The 19,819-nt window shown below is 38.3% G+C and overlaps 1 protein-coding gene across 1 annotated transcript; it reads left to right on the top strand.

The window, feature by feature from the left end:
* Positions 1-14,792: 14,792 nt before the first annotated feature.
* Positions 14,793-18,116, top strand: LOC132284034 (squalene monooxygenase SE1-like). The gene is made up of 8 exons (XM_059786093.1): positions 14,793-15,156; positions 15,406-15,517; positions 15,659-15,833; positions 15,963-16,131; positions 16,264-16,482; positions 16,623-16,898; positions 17,340-17,618; positions 17,835-18,116. Exons 1-8 carry the CDS (start codon positions 14,941-14,943, stop codon positions 17,934-17,936), a joined length of 1,548 nt encoding a protein of 515 aa, XP_059642076.1. The 5' UTR covers positions 14,793-14,940; the 3' UTR covers positions 17,937-18,116.
* Positions 18,117-19,819: the final 1,703 nt, after the last annotated feature.

Below are 19,819 nucleotides of genomic sequence, written 5' to 3'. Positions count from 1 at the left end.
GGACTTGAAGTATCCAACTTCCCTTTTTTTGCCTTTCCAATCCCACTTCAGAAATTTCACTTTCCAATTTATACAAATCCCTTGCCTATATATATATATCACCAAAGTCATAGGATTTTGACATCAATTTCAATCAGCTCTGAAGGACTTGTAAGATCATAGCCTCTGAAGATTGTGTGGGATTGCGGAATCTGCTTAAACATATAGGTATGACTGTTTTTTCTTTTCTTCTTCTTTTTTTTTTTTTTTTCCTCCTCCATGCTTCCTGGAGATCAATTTTTTTTTTTTTTTTTTTTTTTTTTTTCTCTTCTCCACGTTTAATGGAGATCATTTTTTTTTTTTTTTTGAAGGACTAGATTGGATATAACAACTTGATTACACCAACCGTATCAGAAATTGAAATCTTCCTTCTTCACAACATTGATCGAGCTTCAAAATTTATGTATTATTCCATCATGGTGGCATTCAAGTGTTTTATGAAGCAAAAGGTGACTATCTTAGAGAGCGAAAATTGTCGAAGAAACCAAGGAACCACATTAAGTATATTCGATTCACTTCTCGGTCGCGATGCCATTCATATACCTGATCCCGAGAATAAACATTGTTCTTCTCATTGGACACGCATTCAAATGCCTGATCCCGACAATGAACAATGTTCTTCTCATTGGACACGCAAGGCTACAGGCGACCTTATCAACTTTGGTCTTGATCATATTAATAAAGAATCCCTTGTCTCGGAGGCTTCGATATTAAATTCTCCACTTCATGAGAGAATAGTTGAAGAGAACCAGTTTTCACTATTGGGTCACAATGTTCAAACGAAGAAAGTGTCATGGAGTATTCCCTGTACACCTTCTGCTGAATTGCTACACACCGACCTATATTGGGAATGGTTAGAAGATATCTTGGCGCGCTTCAATGACTTCTTATTAAAATAAAATCTATATGGTGCTCTATTCGCCTCCCTGTTTTCATATGATCACTATGAAGAGGTATTCAAAGCATTCCTCGAATATTGGTGCCCAGCCACTAATACTCTTTATTATTCTATTGGCGAGCTGTCTATTTCCCTTCAAGATCTATATGCGCTAGGCGGTCTCCCCCATTAAGGAAGAATTTATGATGAAGTCATTCAGTGTGCAGATGAACTCTCGAGAGCTGGCAACAACAAATGTTCTCTCCCTTTGAGTTGTCAACATCTATTTTTGGCTTTCCACAGACTCCGCAAAAAGTACAAAGGAGAACAGAATGTGAAGATATTTGACTGGATTAGTTTCTAGTTTCAAGGTGCATCAAGGCATGCCAATCCCTCAAAGAGAATGAAAAAAAATAAAGTTTATCATCCAAAGGGAACTCAGAACCTTTCTGGTGCAATCCCTCCTGTCCGGCCAATGTCCACCAAAAAGAATGAAGTATTTATTAACCTTGGTGTAGATGAAGCATCGAGAGACACTACTTATCTAGCCGTTTTTTTAGCATGTTGGCTCTGTAAATTCGCCTTGCCTGCACACCCTGGTAATGTGATTCGTCCTGGAACCTTCAAGGTTGCCAGCATGTTAGCAGATGGCTCCAACATTTGTCTTTCCATCCCAGTTTTGGCCAGTATTTACAGAGGTTTGAACGAGATTGTTTCCTTACCAGATCCTGGACGTTGCTCTGCAATATTTCCTGTACATTATGTATTCGGATGGTTGAGTGATTATTTCCAAACTAATTTCACCGTTCCCCATACCAAATACTGGCCTCGAATGACATTATATGCAGGAGAAGGAGGAGCAAAACATTTTGACATTTTTGAAGCATAAAATTTATTCAGATCATGTGAAGGAGTAATTTTAACTAATCTGTCTAAAAGATCTTTAAAACAGTGACTCATTGTGGATAATGGCCAAATGATAAAGCCTGACTCTGACTACCTAATCAGTCTTCGATCATGTTATTTGACATTGCGTCAAGATGACCGTTTTATCATTGAGCCATATAGTCCACACAAATTTAGTCGACAATTTGGATACCACCAAGATGTTCCTGGAAAATTGAAGAATGATATTCGTAATTATACCATAGAAGAACTCTTAAAGTGTTGGACTTCTTCCGTTCATTACTCTTCTGGTTGCGACGCGTTGCTTCCTTCAACATCTAGTCACCAGAAGTTCTCAATTACTAAAGCATATGCTAAATGGTGGTCCAACGTATATGTTGATCCATTTAAAAGACTGGTTTCATTGTCGACTAAGCGTACAATTTTTCCAAAGGAATCGCCAGCCAAAGTTAGAAAAGTCATTATTAGTGGTCTCAAGTCGAACTCTCGTTGCAGACAAGAAGCCATTGAAAGTCATAAGATCAACAATATCAGTGCAGACCCGCCAACGAAGCAATTTCTGTCACCAATAGAATCTTGACAACATTCTCAATTGTTAGTCCATTCAGATAAAGAAACTGACAATGAAGACCGTAACTGGAAACATGTAGGTGTAAATAACTTCCTATATGATCGGGTTGTTATTCCTCATAATTTAAACCGCTTGTTTGAAGGAGTTAATAGCAGTTTGGAACCCATCCAAGTAAAGATTTTTTTTTTTTTTATTTGTTTTTCTTTTTCATTATCTTAATTTTTTTCAGACAAAAGGCAATGAAGGCTTTCTTGGAGAGGATGTTGTTATGGTTACTAATCCTGTATGCAATGGGGAATCTACTTATGGACCCTATACATTTGATTTAGCAGCTAAAAGAAACCGTACAATCACTCAAGATGAGAACAACCCTCTCTTACAAGAGGTGGAGTCATGTGAGAGGCATTCACAATCCCAAGCCTCTTTGATTGAAAAGGACATCCAAAGCCAACAAATGATTATGAAAATTAAAGAGATTCCTGCAACTGCTACTACATTATCGACTAAGAGTCATCACCTTAGGGATGCTCAGACATTTCACCGAATCACACCTTCTGCAACTACTTTTGACCCGAGGAGTGCAATTTCTGAGATTAAGCACACGGTGGCCAAAGCATTTGGGAATATCATTAAGAGTAAAGTGAGGTGTACACCGCTTTCAAAGATTCCATCTCTTAAACCAAAGTTTGAAGAGATCTTTCTTGAAATTTCTAAACAATGTGTGGATTTTCCGGAGTTCCACCATAGAATTGATGCATAAATTCAGAATAGTGAAAAATATAACAAAGTTCGATTCAAGCATGATCATGCCTTATCTGAAGAAGTACGCTCTCGATGTTTAGCCGATATTGGTTCTCACCTTAAAGAAGCTCTTGCTTTAGATTGTGCAGACGTGAAACAAGTTCAATCAGCTCAAGAAGCTCTGCATAATTGTGAGACTGAAATCGAACTTTTGCATGCTTGTATGGAAAGATATAAAGCCACCATTGAAGAAGCTAATAACCGAATTCTCCAAAGAAAAACTAACATTGCAAAATTCAAGGAGGAACAACATTCAATCGAAGAGACCTCCGTTGTCACTGATGATGATATAAAAGCTTTGAATTTCATGGAAAGACTGTTACAAAATGCTCAAACTGAAATTGAGGATCTCCCTTTGTTGCCTTAATGAGAAGTTATTTTTTTTCCACATACCTTGTAATAAAATATCATTTTATTATGACAAAGTAATGAATTTGATTTGTTTATTTTGCCATTCATAGTTTATACTCTTGCGGGCCAAGAGTGAGTTTTTTTTTTATATATATCATACTGAACTTAGAATGAAATTCTAAGCTGCCTACGTACCCCCAAACGAGGGATCAAGTCATCACGTAGTTCAAAAAGGATATGAAATTTTTTTTTTTTTTTTTTTTTTGGGCCGTACACAGTTTTAGCTCATGCGGGCCAGGAGTATAGTGCTGTTTAAGCTCGTACGATCAGGAGCATTACCTTCATGGGTAGTAGCACTTCAAGAATTTGCTGTTAATGGGCCCTACTCTTACTCCGTCTTCATCAATAATGAGATATGCGCCATTAGTATAAACTTCATGAACAACATATGGTCCATCCCATTTAGACACAAATTTACTTCCCTTGCGATTGATGATAATTGGTCTCCGAACAGCTAATACTAAGTCTCGAACTTGAAATGATCGAGATTGAACTTTCTTATTGAATGCTTTAGAAAGTCGAGCTTGATAACACTCTAGCTGTTGTTGAGCTTCTAATCTATTCCCATCCAATGCTTCCAGTTCTTAAAGACTTAAGATGGCATTTCTTCACTTGTAAGGCCTTCCTGTATGGCAATCCTTAACGAAGGGATCTGTTATTCCAATAGAAGAACCGCTTCTACGCCATAGACAAGAGAATACGGAGTCGCTTGAGTAGGTGTACGATGTGTAGTGCGGTATGCCCACAATGCTTCTTCCATTCGCTCATGTCAATCTCTCTTTGTCTGGTTAACTACTTTCTTCAATAACTCACAAAGAGTTTGATTGAATGCTTCTGCGAGACCATTTGCAGGGGCATTGTACATGGAGGATTTACGTTGTTTGAAACCAAACTTCTCACAAAGGTCAGTTACCCAACTAATTTTGAAATTCATCCCATTATCAGTGATAATGTATCGAGGAACACCATATCGATAGATAATGTTAGACTTGATGAAATCAACCATCGTTTCCTTTTTTCACATGTTTATAGGGTGCAGCTTCCGCCCATTTAGAAAAATAATCAGTGGCAGCCAAGATATATAAGTGGCCCTTTGAAGATTTTTCTAGAGGACCCACTACATCTAAACCCCATGCATCAAATGGCCATGACGTCATAGTATGGTGTAACGGCTCCTGTGGTTGGTGTATAAAGTTAGCATATAATTGACAGGCTTGACACCTCTTTGCATACTCCAAGCAGTCTTTGACCATGGTGGGCCAATAATAACCTATTTTTTTGACGCGAAAATGAAGTTTTTGTCCAGACTGATGGGCTCCACAAATCCCAGAATGTACTTCCTTCATTGCATGGGTGGCTTCATCATTTACGAGGCAGCGAAGGAAAAGGCCCTTTTATGAATGCCTATACAACGTATCATTGTAATAGATGAATCGAGGTGCTCGTCTTCGTATTTCAGTCTTGTGGCGTTGATCTTCGGGAAGCTTTCCATGTTCCAGATAATCAATGATAGGGAGCCTCCAGTCTTTTTCCTCTTGTGTCCAGCAAGAAACCAAATTACTTTCTTCACATTTATCTTCCAAGACTTGTGGCAAGACTCATCATTGACATACAAGAACATCAACCAGGTCCTCATCAGTTAATGCTAATGTTGTAGCTAAATTTGCCAAAGCATCCGCTATCCGATTTTCTTTCCTCGGAATGTGTTCTAGCATGACACTATCAAACCGTTTCAACAAACGAGAGGCATAATGATGGTACGGCACTAGATCATCTTTCTTAACCTCATATTCTTGAAGAAGTTGGTTAATCACCAACTTAGAGTCTCCATATATTCGAGATCCGTGATCTTCATCTCATTTGCCATTTGAAGGCTGATGATCAAGGCTTGATATCCAGCTACATTATTTGAGCAGCTTTCAACGAGTGCAAAAGAGTATGGAATAACATGTCTTTGTGAAGAAACAAAAACTACGCCTGCTCCGGCCCCGTCTAATTGTGTTGCCCCATTGAAAAACATCATCCATGGAGGGAGGATGTCCACAAGGAAGACTTCTTCATCGGGAAAATCTTCAAAAATTTCCCAATCGGCTGGAATAGGATGGTCAGCTAAGAAATCTGCTAAGACTTGTCCTTTCACTGCTTTTCGTGGCACATAAACAATTTCAAATTCGTTGAACAAAATTGACCACCTCACCAAGCGTCCGGAAAGGACCGGTTTAGACATGACATATTTGAAAGGATTAGCTCTTGCAATAAGATGTATCGTATGAGCCAAGAAATAATGCCTCAATTTCTTAGAGGCGAAGACAAGTGCGAGGCATGTTTTTTTAATTGGAGGATAATTTCGCTCCGCCGGGGTGAGTCTGCGACTTAAGTAATACAATACCTTCTCTTTATGTTCTTCATTATTCTGAGCAAGTAAGGCACCCAGCGATTCTTCTTGCGTAGCAATGTAAAGTATAAGCGGCTTTCCAGGTACAAGTGCTCCCAATACCGGAGAATTGAGAAGGTACTTTTTGATGCTATCAAAAGCATTTTGGCATGATTGGTCCCAATTAAATGGAACATCTTTCTTCAGGAGTCGGTTAAAAGGCTGACAACGACCAGCCAAATTTGAGATGAACCGACGAAGGAACGCAAGTTGACCTTGTAAACTTCAAAGCTCACGCAAATTCTTTGGTGGCGGCATCTTTTAAATGGCCTCAACTTTATTAGGATCAATCTCAATACCACGATGACGTACAATGTATCCCAGGAATTTCCCTGAAGTCACACCAAATGCACATTTAAGGGGATTAATCTTGAGCTGATTTTTTCGGAGGCGATTAAAAACTGTACGTAGATCCTATAATTGATTTCTTCGCTCTTTCGTCTTTACCACTAAGTCATCAACATAACATTCAACAATCTTGTGGAGTATGTCAACGAAGATCCTTTGCATGGCGCGCTGGTATGTTGCTCCCGCATTTTTTAGTCCGAAGGGCATAACTTTGTAGCAATATATACCTTTAGGAGTGTGAAAAGCAGTTAACTCCTTATTTTTTGGAGTCATCCTTATCTGATTATACCCAGAATAACAATCCATAAATAAGAGAGCTTCATGCCCCGTGGTTACATCTACAGTGAGCTCGGGGATGGGAAGAGAAAAATCATCTTTTGGGCATGCCTCATTCAAATCACGAAAGTCCACACAAATTCGAATCTGTCCATTTTTCTTCTTCACTGGAACAATGCTCGAAATCCATGTTGGATATTTGACCTCACGAATGAACCCTACTTCAATCAACTTATTGAGTTCTTCTTCTATCCTCAGAACTAGCTCTGGACGGAAAAAATGTTGAGACTGCTTAATCGGACGTGTCCCATGTTTGACAGTGAGATTGTGCACTGCAATTTTAGGATCAAGACCTGGCATCTCTTTGTATGTCCAAGCAAAGACATCCCTGTACTCAGACAACAATTGAAAGTAATCATTTTCTTCTGAGGGGATTAGGAATGCACTAATGAAAACTGGTCTGGGTTGATCATCAGTCCCTAAGTTGATTTCTTTGAGTTGATCAACGGTAGCCTGCCCCCTGTCTTCTAGTGTTGGTGGAGCTTTCTCGATGTCATCTAGATGTTTAGCGTCAGGTTCCTCTTTAATAGTGATGTGGTATGAAGTAACACAAGATGATTAGCCAATGTCTTCCACTTCTTTTGCTTGATTAGTGAATACAACGGTTCGCCTTCTAGCTTTTAATGTAACATCATTGGTGACATCTACCTCTGTCTTACGTTTCATTCGCGAGGGTACTAGGCTCTAAACTTCACTATTGTTCACCATGTCAATGCTTATTTCCTCTGACTTCCCACTCTTACTACTTTTTAGCGGTGCATCATTGATAGTACCAATTCGAAAAAATACTAACTTTCGAGGTTGAGGTTGTGGAGATTTTCTTCCTTGGTCATGAAAGCTCATTCTGTTAAAAACAGAGGCACGAGGTAAACTGTTGACATGAGAACTTGAAACATTTGATTCTTGGCTTGATAACCTGTTGAATACAGATATTCGATCACATGGAGCTCCAATATGGTCGAAGACCGATTTTTAATTTATAGTTTGTTGATCTTGTTCATCCTCAACTTCTTCAAACACAATGTAAAAAGTGTTTGACTTCTTATCCTTTTTTGTGATGTGAATTCGAAGTGGCTCAGAAGGTACGAAACCGATACCAGACTTGGGTGGAATGATTTTATGCCCTTAATCTTTCAACTTCTTCTATGTCTCATTGAGGCCATGTATTTTCTCATCGGTGACCTCTGAATTTAGTTTTCCAAGGCTTGCAGGATTTGTAAAATCATACCCCGACTTAGCCATGAGTTGGTATAGTTTAGGATCAAATCCTTCATCAGTCCTTTGTTTTGGAAGTGATCCATGATTGACCAGAGATTGAGAAGGCCGCATGAACCCTTTTAACCGAGGCTTGGAAGGCGAAGACTTTTGAATCTTGGTGAGAGGAAGAGTTAACTCTCTTTTCAGCTTTTGCATATCTTCTTTCTCTTTGGTTTGTGTCATCTTCAATTTAAATTCCTTGGTTTCAAGTATCTCAATGACAGGTGACTGCCCTTCTTGTTGTTGAGATTTTGGAACATACTTTAAAATAGGTTTCGTCCGATGTGTTTTTATCGAGACCCCTCTTGTTTTGGCTACCTTTACAATGTCTGTAACTGAAACATCTAATGGATCACTTAACGTTTCTTTTGTTTTTGTAGATTGAACCTCTTGTGTAGATGGATGGCTTAGGATGGGCACTTCTGAAGGTGTATCAGGCTCGATATAGAACTTGGCATCGGCAAAATGAGATTCTGCTTCTGTATATGGTTTATAGTCCACCACAACCGTTTGTACGCCATTCTTGTAGAATTTGAAGCGCTGATGAAGAGTCGATGGAATGACACCATTACCATGTATCCAAGGCCTTCCCAAGAACAAATTGTAGGACGTCTTTGCATCAATAACGTGGAATAAGGTTTCAGCTTGGAGTTCGCCAATAATTAGTTTTGCCCGAATCATGCCAATAGCTCTCTGTCCTCCTTGGTTAAAACCTTGAATAATCAAATGGCTACGAGATAACTCGTCGACTGTGATGCCGAGATTTTTCATCGTAAATTTTGGCATGAGATTCACCGCTGATCCACCATCAACAAGAATTCGAGTAACTCTTTGTTCTTTTATGTAACCGGAGACAAAAAGAGTACAATTATGCGGCTTTGAACCCAATTGAAGATCTTCGTCAGTGAAAATAATTGGTGTATAACATGAATCCAGCGTACCTCCGACTACTTCATCATCATCGGACTTTTCAATGATGGCTACATCCTTTGCGTGATTCTCCACAGTCTGGGCTTCATCTTGATCCTTGCTATTCTCACCATCGGGGCTCGTTTTAGTTAAAACCATGTAAGCTGTCACAACTTCGGCATCTAGATATCCTTCTGGAAAGAACTCTTGCAAAGTAATGGGCTTTTGGATCCTTTTGCTTATACAGGCGTGTTTGGTTGACTGTGTCTTCTTGACCCATTTTCTGTTATGGCCAGACTGCTTATAGTGATATTGAGGTTTCTTCATCCTTTGCCCCTTATCAGAATAACTAGTCTGAAAAATGTCAGCTCGTTGCTTCCGTTGTTTCTTTCTTGTCACCAAAGTCCATCATTCTTCATCATCCTGAGGAAAGACCCTTCTAAAGGTTAAAACGTCAAGTGCACTCCCTTTGCCAAGATAGATGGGGATTAGTTCCAATAAGCCAAACTGGATGGTTGTGCAATACATCTCAGAAGTTGAAGGTTGAGAACGAGCACTCCCCACGACAGAGGTTGTCACAATAACAGTAGTATGATTTGAAGTTACAACTTCATCTGTGTCCAACAAGATTTTTCTTTATTTTACGAGATTCATCACCACCTCCTTGAAGATAAAACACTTCTCAATTGGATGGCTGACAATACGATGGTATTTGCAGTATTTTGGATCGTTGAGACATCCCATCTCTTGAGGGCGTTTGCATTCATGGAGTTCTATAACTTTACTTTCGAGTAAACATTCCAAGATGCTAGGGACATCGGAATCGGGGAAGGGGTATTCCTTCTTCTCTAACTCCTTTAGCGTAGGACGCTATCTTTCCCTTTCTTAAAACTGGCAAGGCTTTTTATTATCCTTCTTGTCATCTTTAACAAATATCTTGATTGGGGTGGTTGAGAGAGCTATGGAATCTTTAACAGCGGTCTTTGACGACTTATCGCCCTTCTTCTAGTCTTTCTTATCATTGCGTGGTTCTATGGCCACGGGACTTTTGCCGTCATGGGATTTCATACTGATCTCCATGTCATGGGCACACGTAGCCAATTCTTCAAATGTGCGAGGTTTTATACCTTGCAAAATGTAAAGAAGGCCCCAATGCATTCCCTGCATACACATCTCCACAGTAAAGGTTTCTGATAATTGGCCCTTGCAGTCAAGACTGAGTGCTCTCCACCGATTAATGTAGTTGATTACAGGCTCATCCTTCCATTGCTTCGTGTTAGTCAACTCTATCATACTAACAGTACGACGAGTGCTATAGAACCTGTTCAAGAATTCTCCTTCCATTTGGTCCCAACTATCAATTGACTCTGACTTTAGGTCGGTGTACCACTTGAACACGTTTCCTTTAAGGGAGCGGACAAACTGTTTAACTAGTAAGTCCTCCTCTGTTCCGGCATTGTTGCAAGTCTCGACAAAATGGGTAATGTATTGCTTGGGGTTACCTTTTCTGTCAAATTGCTTAATCTTCGGAGGTTGGTATCCTACATGCATCCTCATACTGTCGATTCTCCTTGTATAGGGCTTTGAGTACATGATAGTGCTCTGTGAAACGCCTATATATTGGGCTCGAATTGTATTCATTATCATATCTTGCAATTGTGCAACTGATAATGAAGAGACTGAAGAAGTATGATTGGTTTGACTAGCTGCCTATTCTGTCACCGACGTCTAGTTTTGATTAGCCACCTGTTCTGTGACCAGCGTCTGTTTGGGGTCCTCCATGCGAGTACCTTGTGCGGTAGAATTAAGATTCTCCGTCGGTATTGCTGTGGAAGATGTAAGATTCCCAGACGGTGGTGGTGTAAAAGTTGCACAATTCCCAGTTGGCGGTGCTGTGGAATATGTAGGATGCCCAGATTGTACTGGTGATTCACCAAAGGTCTGAACTTCCAATTTGTTCATCAGTGTAGTGATTTGTAAGTCTTTCTCTTCAACAGTCTTTGTGAGGTTCTCAATGGCACGAGACATAGTTGCTAGTTGTTCCTCCACCGTGGCAGCTCCAGTCATCATAGCAGGGACCACATCTGAGTATGATAGGCCTTGAGAGTCAACGTTTCTTGAAGTGATTGAATACTCTGAAGTCTGACGTGGTGACTTTGGGGGTGAACCGACACTAGAGCGAGCATCATGGATGAAATGAGGTGAATCTGGTGGCAGAATCTCCTCTGGAACAACGTCAGGGTTCTTGACATGTTGGGTTTTCACATCCGCCGGCTTTGCAGGATTGGTTTTCACCAAGTCTTGTTGATGTTTGGATGAAGCCATCGCCTGGGACTTGCTACGTGTCACAGGGCCCGCCAAGGTACTCCCATCACTTGATTTGGCCTCCGTGCCACTTTTCATGGTGGCTTTGGCATCGACCTTTGTGGTAACGATGTTCTTTTGGGCTTTCTTCTCTGTCGAAGTCTTAGGGGGAGCCATAGAGTCGAATAGAGAAGAAACTTGCTGATAAGAGAAAGAGATGAGAGGCAAAGGATGTCCCACCGGGCGTGCTAGAAATTTATACGCACAAATTTTGTAAGTCTGCAATAGAAACAAAATATGGAGCAAATAATATAATTTTATTAATTTGAAAAATTGAGGTACAATCCTCTATAATATTCTTTACAAAAGAAAGAACTGGTCCTCTGATTAAATCTCCTTTTTTTGTTGGTTGGTTGGATCCAAGGGCTGAATGAGCTTGATCTTGAATCACCGTGGAATTTGATGAAGACCGGCACGATTTGATGTGCTTGGTGTTCTTCGCCTTTGGGTTTGGTTGTTGGGGATGAGAGCTTTTGTATTTCTCTCTGGAATTCTGAATTTCTGAATTCTGAATTCTGAATTTGTGTACCCCTTCCTTCTTCCTCCAGGCCTCTATTTATAGGCTTATTGGATTAATAGGATGATGACACGTGTCATCTCCTGATAAGGATAAAATTATAACTGGGCCGGGCCGGTTATATTGTGATAATTATCCTTAAAAATAATTATTCCAAATATATTTTATTAAGAATAATTATTTTTTTTATTTAACCATCTGGGCTGGGCTAATTAAATAATTTAAGTGGACCAAGTGTGGGCCAATTAAATAACTTAATTAAATAGTAAGCCTATATTTAATGGGTCCATTTATCCAAATCAAAGTCCACTAAAATTTTAGTGTCTATAGTTGGAAAGTTGAAAAAAAAAATTACAGTTCCAATATGAGTGACTTGGGCATGTTAATCATTAGGTAATTGAACATGAGTGGAGTAAGGTGAATTTGATGAGAAATATGCCAAAGAGGAGCACATGTGATTGGAGGCTCTAGTGTCAATAATCCAAGAAGAATCTAATGCAACGAGTGTTATACCTACTAAGTTTTCTTGGGGATTGATGTTACCTGAAGAAAGCATAGCAAGAATTTTGTTGTGTTGCTCCTGTGTGATTACTGGTGGTGAGACCAATGCCCATTCAACAGAATAGTGAGGTCTTGAGGGAGATGAACTTGAAATACTCTTGTTTCAATGAGGGTTCTGTGATCTATCATTGGGAAAACCATGAAGTTTATAACATACATCTTTTGTGTGATTATTGTAGCCACAATAAACACAGTGCAAATTTGATTTTCCATTGCGACGATTGTCCCTTCCATTAATTTGTTGGCTGTTGTTTGACCAGTTTGATGAGTGTGTACTTGCATTCGCACGATTTGTGGAAGAAATTTCAACATTATTAGTGGGCGCTGAGTTAATAGAAAGTGCAGCAGCTTCAGGTGCATTGACAGATGGGGACAAAGAGTGGATTTCTTGCTATTTTTCTTCTTGTCGAACTAGAGCATAGATTTTTGTGGCATTTGAAAATGGATTCATCAACAAGATTTGACTATGGAGATCTGAATATCGATCATGTAGCCCTTGGAGAAATTCCATTGCATGGTCTTGTTGCTGTTGAGTTGCATTTCCCTTTCCATGTCCACAAGTGCAAGGTTTTACTACCTTGAGTGAGTTCAACTCATCCCATAATGCTTCCATCTTTGTGCAGTAAGCAGAAACAGAGTTATCTTCTTGTTTTAGAGATGCAATTGATTGCTTGAGTTGATAGATTTTCGGCGCATTTGTTTAAGTGAAGAAATTGCTAAGATCAAGCCAGATTTCTCTAGCAGTCTCGACGTATAGTATGCTTGCCCGAATTTCGATATTTGTCGAATTTAGGATCTATGAAATCACCAAATCATTGCATCTCTACCATTAAGAAACCCGAACTTATTCTTTGCACAGAGCGCCATTGTTGTGGCGCAAAGTCAAGTGTTGAAGTTGTCTCCCGGAGAAGTGGTGAGACAAGGACTGTGGTAGGATTATTAAAGTGATGAACAAAGAAAGCATCGTTAGAATCATTGTTCAATCCTTAGTTATAAATGACAGGAACTCCTATATCTGCCATGAGAGACGGATAGTTCACGGCTCTGATACCATATGAAAATAAATATGGCTGGGAATGAAAAATTGTTTAACTGATTTTTTCCTTTCTTGTTTAAAAAATCGCAAATTCAATCTATATATAAAGATGTTTAATACACTAAATCTTAACATAAATTGACAGCTCACAAATCTCAAAATTATAGATAACAAAACTAACGTACATGTTACAAATAAAAAAGTAGATTTCTATATTTGATTTTCAAATCTGCGTTGTTGGTCTTTTGCTCGTCTCCAATAAAGTCCAAGGAAGAGAGAAGGATGGTCATTTCTACACAATAAAGGTTAAGACAACTAGGTTTAAAGTCCAATTTAATAAGCTATTGAGTAGAAGTTGCTAATATTTTTTACCCGAGGTCTGGATTTAAGTGATGCACATCATTTGTATACAATTGTGGTATTTATTACTAAGAGGATTCATTTGAACACAGTGTTGAAGTAAATGTTGTTGATATAGTACAGTACTAGTAAATATTGAATATTTTCCACGAAATTGAATACTTGATTAAATAACAAATTAAGATGAATAATTAAATCATAAATAATTAATTAGATTATTGGACCGGATCGAAAAAAAAAAAAAAAGGAAGCAATATTAGCAATATAATATTTAATAAATGAGTAAAATGGTAATATTGTTCATAATTACATAACTAAAATAAATTAATAATTATAAGATATAAGGAGAAAAAAATAAATTGCAAGAATGCCTATATTGGCCTTGGATAAAAAATAATCTCATCAAATTATAGTTTGAGTAAACTGCAATATGATGATATTGTTGATAGATTTAGCTATTTTTTATTAGCACTTTTAGTTGATACTCAAGTAAATAATGAATGATGAAGTTAAGATTGGAGTCGAAGAAATAGAGAAATACTAGTAATATAATATTTAATTAATGAGTAAAATGGTAAAACTGTTCATAATTACATAACTAATTTAAATTAATAATTATAAGATATAAGGACAAAAAAATAAATGGCAAGAATGCCTATATTGGCCTTGGATAAAAAATAATCTCATCAAATTATAGTTTGAGTAAACTGCAATATAATGATATTGTTGATAAATTTGGCTATTTTTTATTAGCACTTTTAGTTGATACTCAAGTAAACAATGAATGATAAAGTTAAGATTGGAGTCGAAGAAATAGAGAACATATAGAATCTGATATTAATAACCCCAAAGGACAAGAACCGAGACAGTCAAAGTCAAAGTCAAACCCAATGGAGAATGCCTATTCAGGGGTCCATTCCTTCCATCACCACCCGACCCGGTTCTTTCTCTCGAGTTCACCGTCCGGGCCACAGACTGCAATATTGTTTCTGTTCCCAGTTTCCCATTCACCTCTAACTCTTAACTCTGACCAGACCACAACACAACACCCTCTCTCTGTTTTGGCCTATAAATGGACCTTCCATTCCAACTGTTCTCTCTCATCCTCTTCCTTCACACTTTCCCAACAACACCAGAGATAGAGCTAGAGAGAGAAAGAGAAGAGTTACCCACATTTGCAATTGCAATTTCAGAGGGGTAGAGAGGGAAAAGGATGATGATTCTGGCGATGACTTTCTTCGTCTCTCTGTTAGTCTTTGTTCTTCTCCATATTTTGCGAGACAGGACCAAGAGAAATCGCCAAAAGAAAGCTACTAGCACTGCGTTTGAGATCCGGGACAACAGCAGAGAATTCTGCCCGGACAAATCTGACGTCATCATTGTCGGAGCTGGGGTTGCCGGTGCCGCACTCGCTCACACCCTCGGAAAGGTGAGATTAATTTCTACCTTTTCCAACTGTTTGTTTGCTCGGAAAATAGTTGGATCGACTAAATTTTCTTGATTAGTATAGTTTAGAAATTTTCTTCTTTAGTTGACAACTTGTATATATAGAACAATTTCGAGATGACACAGACAGGTTTCTGTAGTAGTTCTCTATATATCTAAAAGCCCTTCAATTCAATTTACTACAATATTCTTGTAATTTTTTATTTTTTTTTCGGCTACTTGTTGCACTCAGGACGGACGACGAGTTCATGTGATTGAGAGAGATTTGACAGAGCCTGACAGAATTGTTGGTGAACTGCTACAACCAGGTGGATACTTGAAGCTCACTGAATTGGGCCTTGAAGGTATTCATGCATTTTAGAGTTTATTACAGCCTAGCTCCTATTAAACTTAATTGGCAATTGGTCCTGCTCTTCTTTATCTAGAGACATTTTTGATTTGGCTGTGAAATATATATAAAACACAAGCATCCACTTCAACTACAGATTGTGTGGAGGAAATTGATGCCCAGCCAGTATTTGGATATGCTCTTTTTAAAGATGGCAGAAGTACTAAACTGTCATATCCCCTCGACAAATTTCATTCTGATGTGGCTGGGAGAAGCTTCCACAACGGGCGCTTCATACAGAGGATGAGGGAAAAAGCTGCTACACTTCCCAAGTAAGTGTAATTTTTTCCTTTTCCTTTGGACATTTCTTTTCTCAGTGAGTTTCCCCTAATTATAATTTTATGATGTTACTTGTTTTTGGTTCCATTTTCTCTTTTTGACATGCAATTCTCTATATTTAGTGTACTTCTTGAGCAAGGAACAGTGACATCTCTGCTCGAAGAAAACGGAGCTGTTAAGGGAATACGGTACAAAACTAAAACAGGTCAGGAGGTTAGAGCGTATGCTCCTCTTACGATTGTTTGCGATGGCTGCTTTTCAAATTTGCGACGCTCTCTTTGCAACCCTAAAGTACGTACAACTCTGAATTCTTTGCCTGTTGTTCAAACTTTCTTCCTCCGTCACTAATCTAGTAAACATTCATATGGATAACATTTATAGTCAAGTAAAAATGTTGACCCATTTATTTTTTGAGTTCCACAGGTGGATGTGCCGTCTTGCTTTGTTGCTTTGATCCTTGAGAATTGCCAACTTCCATTTCCAAAACATGGGCATGTTATTTTAGCAGATCCGTCACCCATCTTATTTTATCAAATCAGTACTACTGAGATTCGCTGTTTGGTTGATGTACCTGGTCAAAAGCTACCTTCTATTGGTAACGGTGAAATGGCCAACTATTTGAAAACCACAGTGGCTCCCCAGGTACCTATACTACACAATTTTAAGGTTTTTGAAATATCATATATGCCCTATTATTGTGGTTATTATTTACTTAAAATTTCATTTCGCCATCTCATTTTTGTCTATTACCTTGGATTAATTGAATATGGCGCTTGTATTAGATACCAGCTGAGGTGCACGATGCTTTTATAGCTGCAATTGATAAAGGAAATATTAAAACAATGCCGAATAGAAGTATGCCGGCTGCTCCCCTTCCTACCCCTGGAGCCCTTTTAATGGGTGATGCTTTCAACATGCGTCATCCTTTGACTGGTGGAGGAATGACTGTCGCACTTTCTGATATTGTTGTATTGCGAAATCTTCTTAAGCCGCTGCATGACCTGAGTGATGCAGATTCTCTGTGCACGTATCTTGAATCATTTTACACCTTGCGCAAGGTAAGCTAAATTCATATCCTGGTGGTGTTATTTTAACGTGAAAACACTAGAAGTTCGAAAGCAAAACTAATTATGTGAAAGGAGAATACAATAGTCATAATATATAGACATTATAAAACTTCAAGATTCGATTTTTTCAAGTGGTTTGGGGTGGGGGTTGATATTAATGCTCCAATAGATTCTGACCTCCATTTCTTGTTCCCACATATATTATGAACTGGAGTGACTAAGGCTTTTCCAAGAGTGCCAATTTTATTTTCTTTAACTGCCCAAAAAAATTATTGAAATGAAAATGCATTGTGTATTAGAGACGTTATTTTTCATTCTTTATCAACATAGGATTACAAGGTGGGGGGGCACTTAAGGCCTTACGCTTTATCACTCGGGCAACCCCGCCACACCTAACATGGTATCTAATTATTATGTTTTGCTTTTTCGCAGCCAGTGGCATCCACAATAAATACTTTGGCAGGAGCCCTATACAAAGTGTTCTGTGCATCCTCTGATCAAGCAAGTAAGGAAATGCGCCAAGCATGTTTTGACTATCTGAGCCTTGGAGGTGTTTGTTCGACTGGACCTGTGGCTCTGCTCTCTGGTCTAAACCCTCGCCCGCTAAGCTTAGTTCTCCATTTCTTTTTTGTGGCTTTATATGGTGTTGGTCGTCTGTTGCTACCTTTTCCTTCACCTAGACGCATGTATATTGGAGCCAGATTGATTTTGGTAGGTAGCATGTGCTCTTCCTTATGGTTTATGAAATACAAAACACGCTATCTTCTCTTACGTACTATGCCTTAATTTCACCTCTGTTGTGATCCATATAGACTACTGTTAATTTTTGAGCATAGATACTGAAGATGCGTTAACTGAAAGTTCATTTTTTTTTATTTCTTGATTGAACTATATATAGAGTTTTCATGGGCAACTTTGTATTTTCAGGGTGCATCGGGTATCATTTTTCCCATCATAGAGGCTGAAGGAGTTAGACAAGTGTTCTTCCCTGCAACCATTCCAGCATATTATAGAGCTCCTCCTCTATAATAAATATCAAGCTGGCTTATGCTTGAAGCTTTTATCTTAACTACCTTCCGCAGTAGATAGCGACGGAGATATGTATTCTCATTTCTTCCATTGAAGGGGAATGTTGGGCAATTTTTTGAATTTATGTGACAACTAGAAACTGAAAATCAAATGTTTCAATGAAACCAGATGCATCTATTAGACAAGACTCTAATGTTCAATTTTTTAGAATGTTCTGCTATCGTCTATGTTCAGGGTGATATAAGTGCATGAAAGGTAATATAACTAATAAGTTTCAATCTTTTTTTAATCACCAGAAAATATATTGTCTATGTTCAAAGTAGGATACTCAATTGTTGTTAGACTTTAGTCTTTTATTTTTCCAAAGGGAAGCAGATCATATTCAGCACCTTTCATTTTCCATTCACACTCAAGACAAGGCACGGTATATTTCAAAAGGAAATACACAAGGAGAATGACACTTTCATTTTCCACAAAAACCATCACCAACAGAAGCTAGCTTCATTGCATGACATACTCGGACTCGCTTCAAGACCAGGGGAGAGAGTAAGGTGTAGGAGAACCATGACTTCAAGTGCTAAGGCCGAAATACTGTCATTGATTTCTTACAACATCAAAAAGCCTTGTATGTTTTTTTTTTTCAATTACCTCTGGAAGATTACTCATTTTTCTAATGTATATAGTTAGTGAGTTATGCACAGTGTACATTATCAAAGTCCCAGGACACACTAAGGCGTTAGAGGTTCTTTGGAGTCTAAGCGGACCTGAGTGAAGCGAGGAGTACCATTGAAAAATTAAATTACTATTAAAGAAAATTAATATTTCATATTAAAGGCGCAAATGTTGTCAAAAGCGCACCTAGCCACACAATAGGCGCAAGTGTTGCGCCTTAATGAGCCCGAGAGCAGAGAGGCCTATATCCATGGTTAGCCGAACCGGCCAGTTCGAAACGGTTTTAGGACTTCACTATTCCACCGGATTCACCACCGAACCGGCCGGATTGATATGAACTCAGCGATTTTCAAATGAATCGCCAATTTTTTACATAACGGTCCAAAGCCCAAACCGGCTATCTCTAAAAAAAATAAAATTGGGCCTGAGGCTCTTGAAAACTTAACTTATACAAATATTTTATATTTGGGTCGGATCAGCCCTTTTAAGGCCAGCAAACTCTCTATCAAGAAGGTTTGGTTCCCTGAAGGATTCTTCAGCAGCTTCCAAATACTTCACAAGACACATGGAGGGTCCTGGTTCTCCATTAAACTACTTTGCTTGTTTAATATATTTTTTAACTTTGTATTAGTGAAAATGTTTAATATATTTTCCTATATAAGAAATTGAGCAAAAGTTTATTTTCTATATATATATATATAGTAATAATATTACTTTATTGTCATGTCACTGTCTAATTTTTTAAAATTTTTGGTATTGCCGTCAAGGCGGAGCCATGGTTTTTCACTTCAAGGGAGCACAATGTTAAGGACAAAAAAAATAATAAATAAAAAATTAATAAATAAATATAAATAAAAATGAAAGAAGGAAAAAAAACGTATGAGTTTAATTTAAGAAGAAAAAAATAACTTTTTCAAGGCCTAGTGTGCAAAAACAATGCTTACACATTGTGCACAAGGACGGACATAGTGAGGGATGAAGGGAAGGACCTGACTTGGATCTTCAATTTTTTCCATTATTTAAAAGAAAATCTCAACCTAGGAAAAATTATACCATTAAAAAAATAAATAAATAAAAACTATTATTCAAGGAACAATTTTACATTTAGCAATGCAGTGAAATTACCAAGGATAAAATAGGCACAAAATAATTTTGGATCCCATAAATTGATTTTTACCGAGCAACATACATATGCAACCACTGAGATCTCA

This window comes from Cornus florida, unplaced genomic scaffold, assembly GCF_030987335.1.
Source record: "Cornus florida cultivar Cherokee Brave unplaced genomic scaffold, ASM3098733v1 CherokeeBrave_3.0.0_Hap2_Chr11, whole genome shotgun sequence".
NCBI classification, from domain to species: Eukaryota; Viridiplantae; Streptophyta; class Magnoliopsida; order Cornales; family Cornaceae; genus Cornus; species Cornus florida.
Note: the sequence above shows the minus strand (reverse complement) of the source record. Positions and strands in the feature narration are given on the sequence as shown.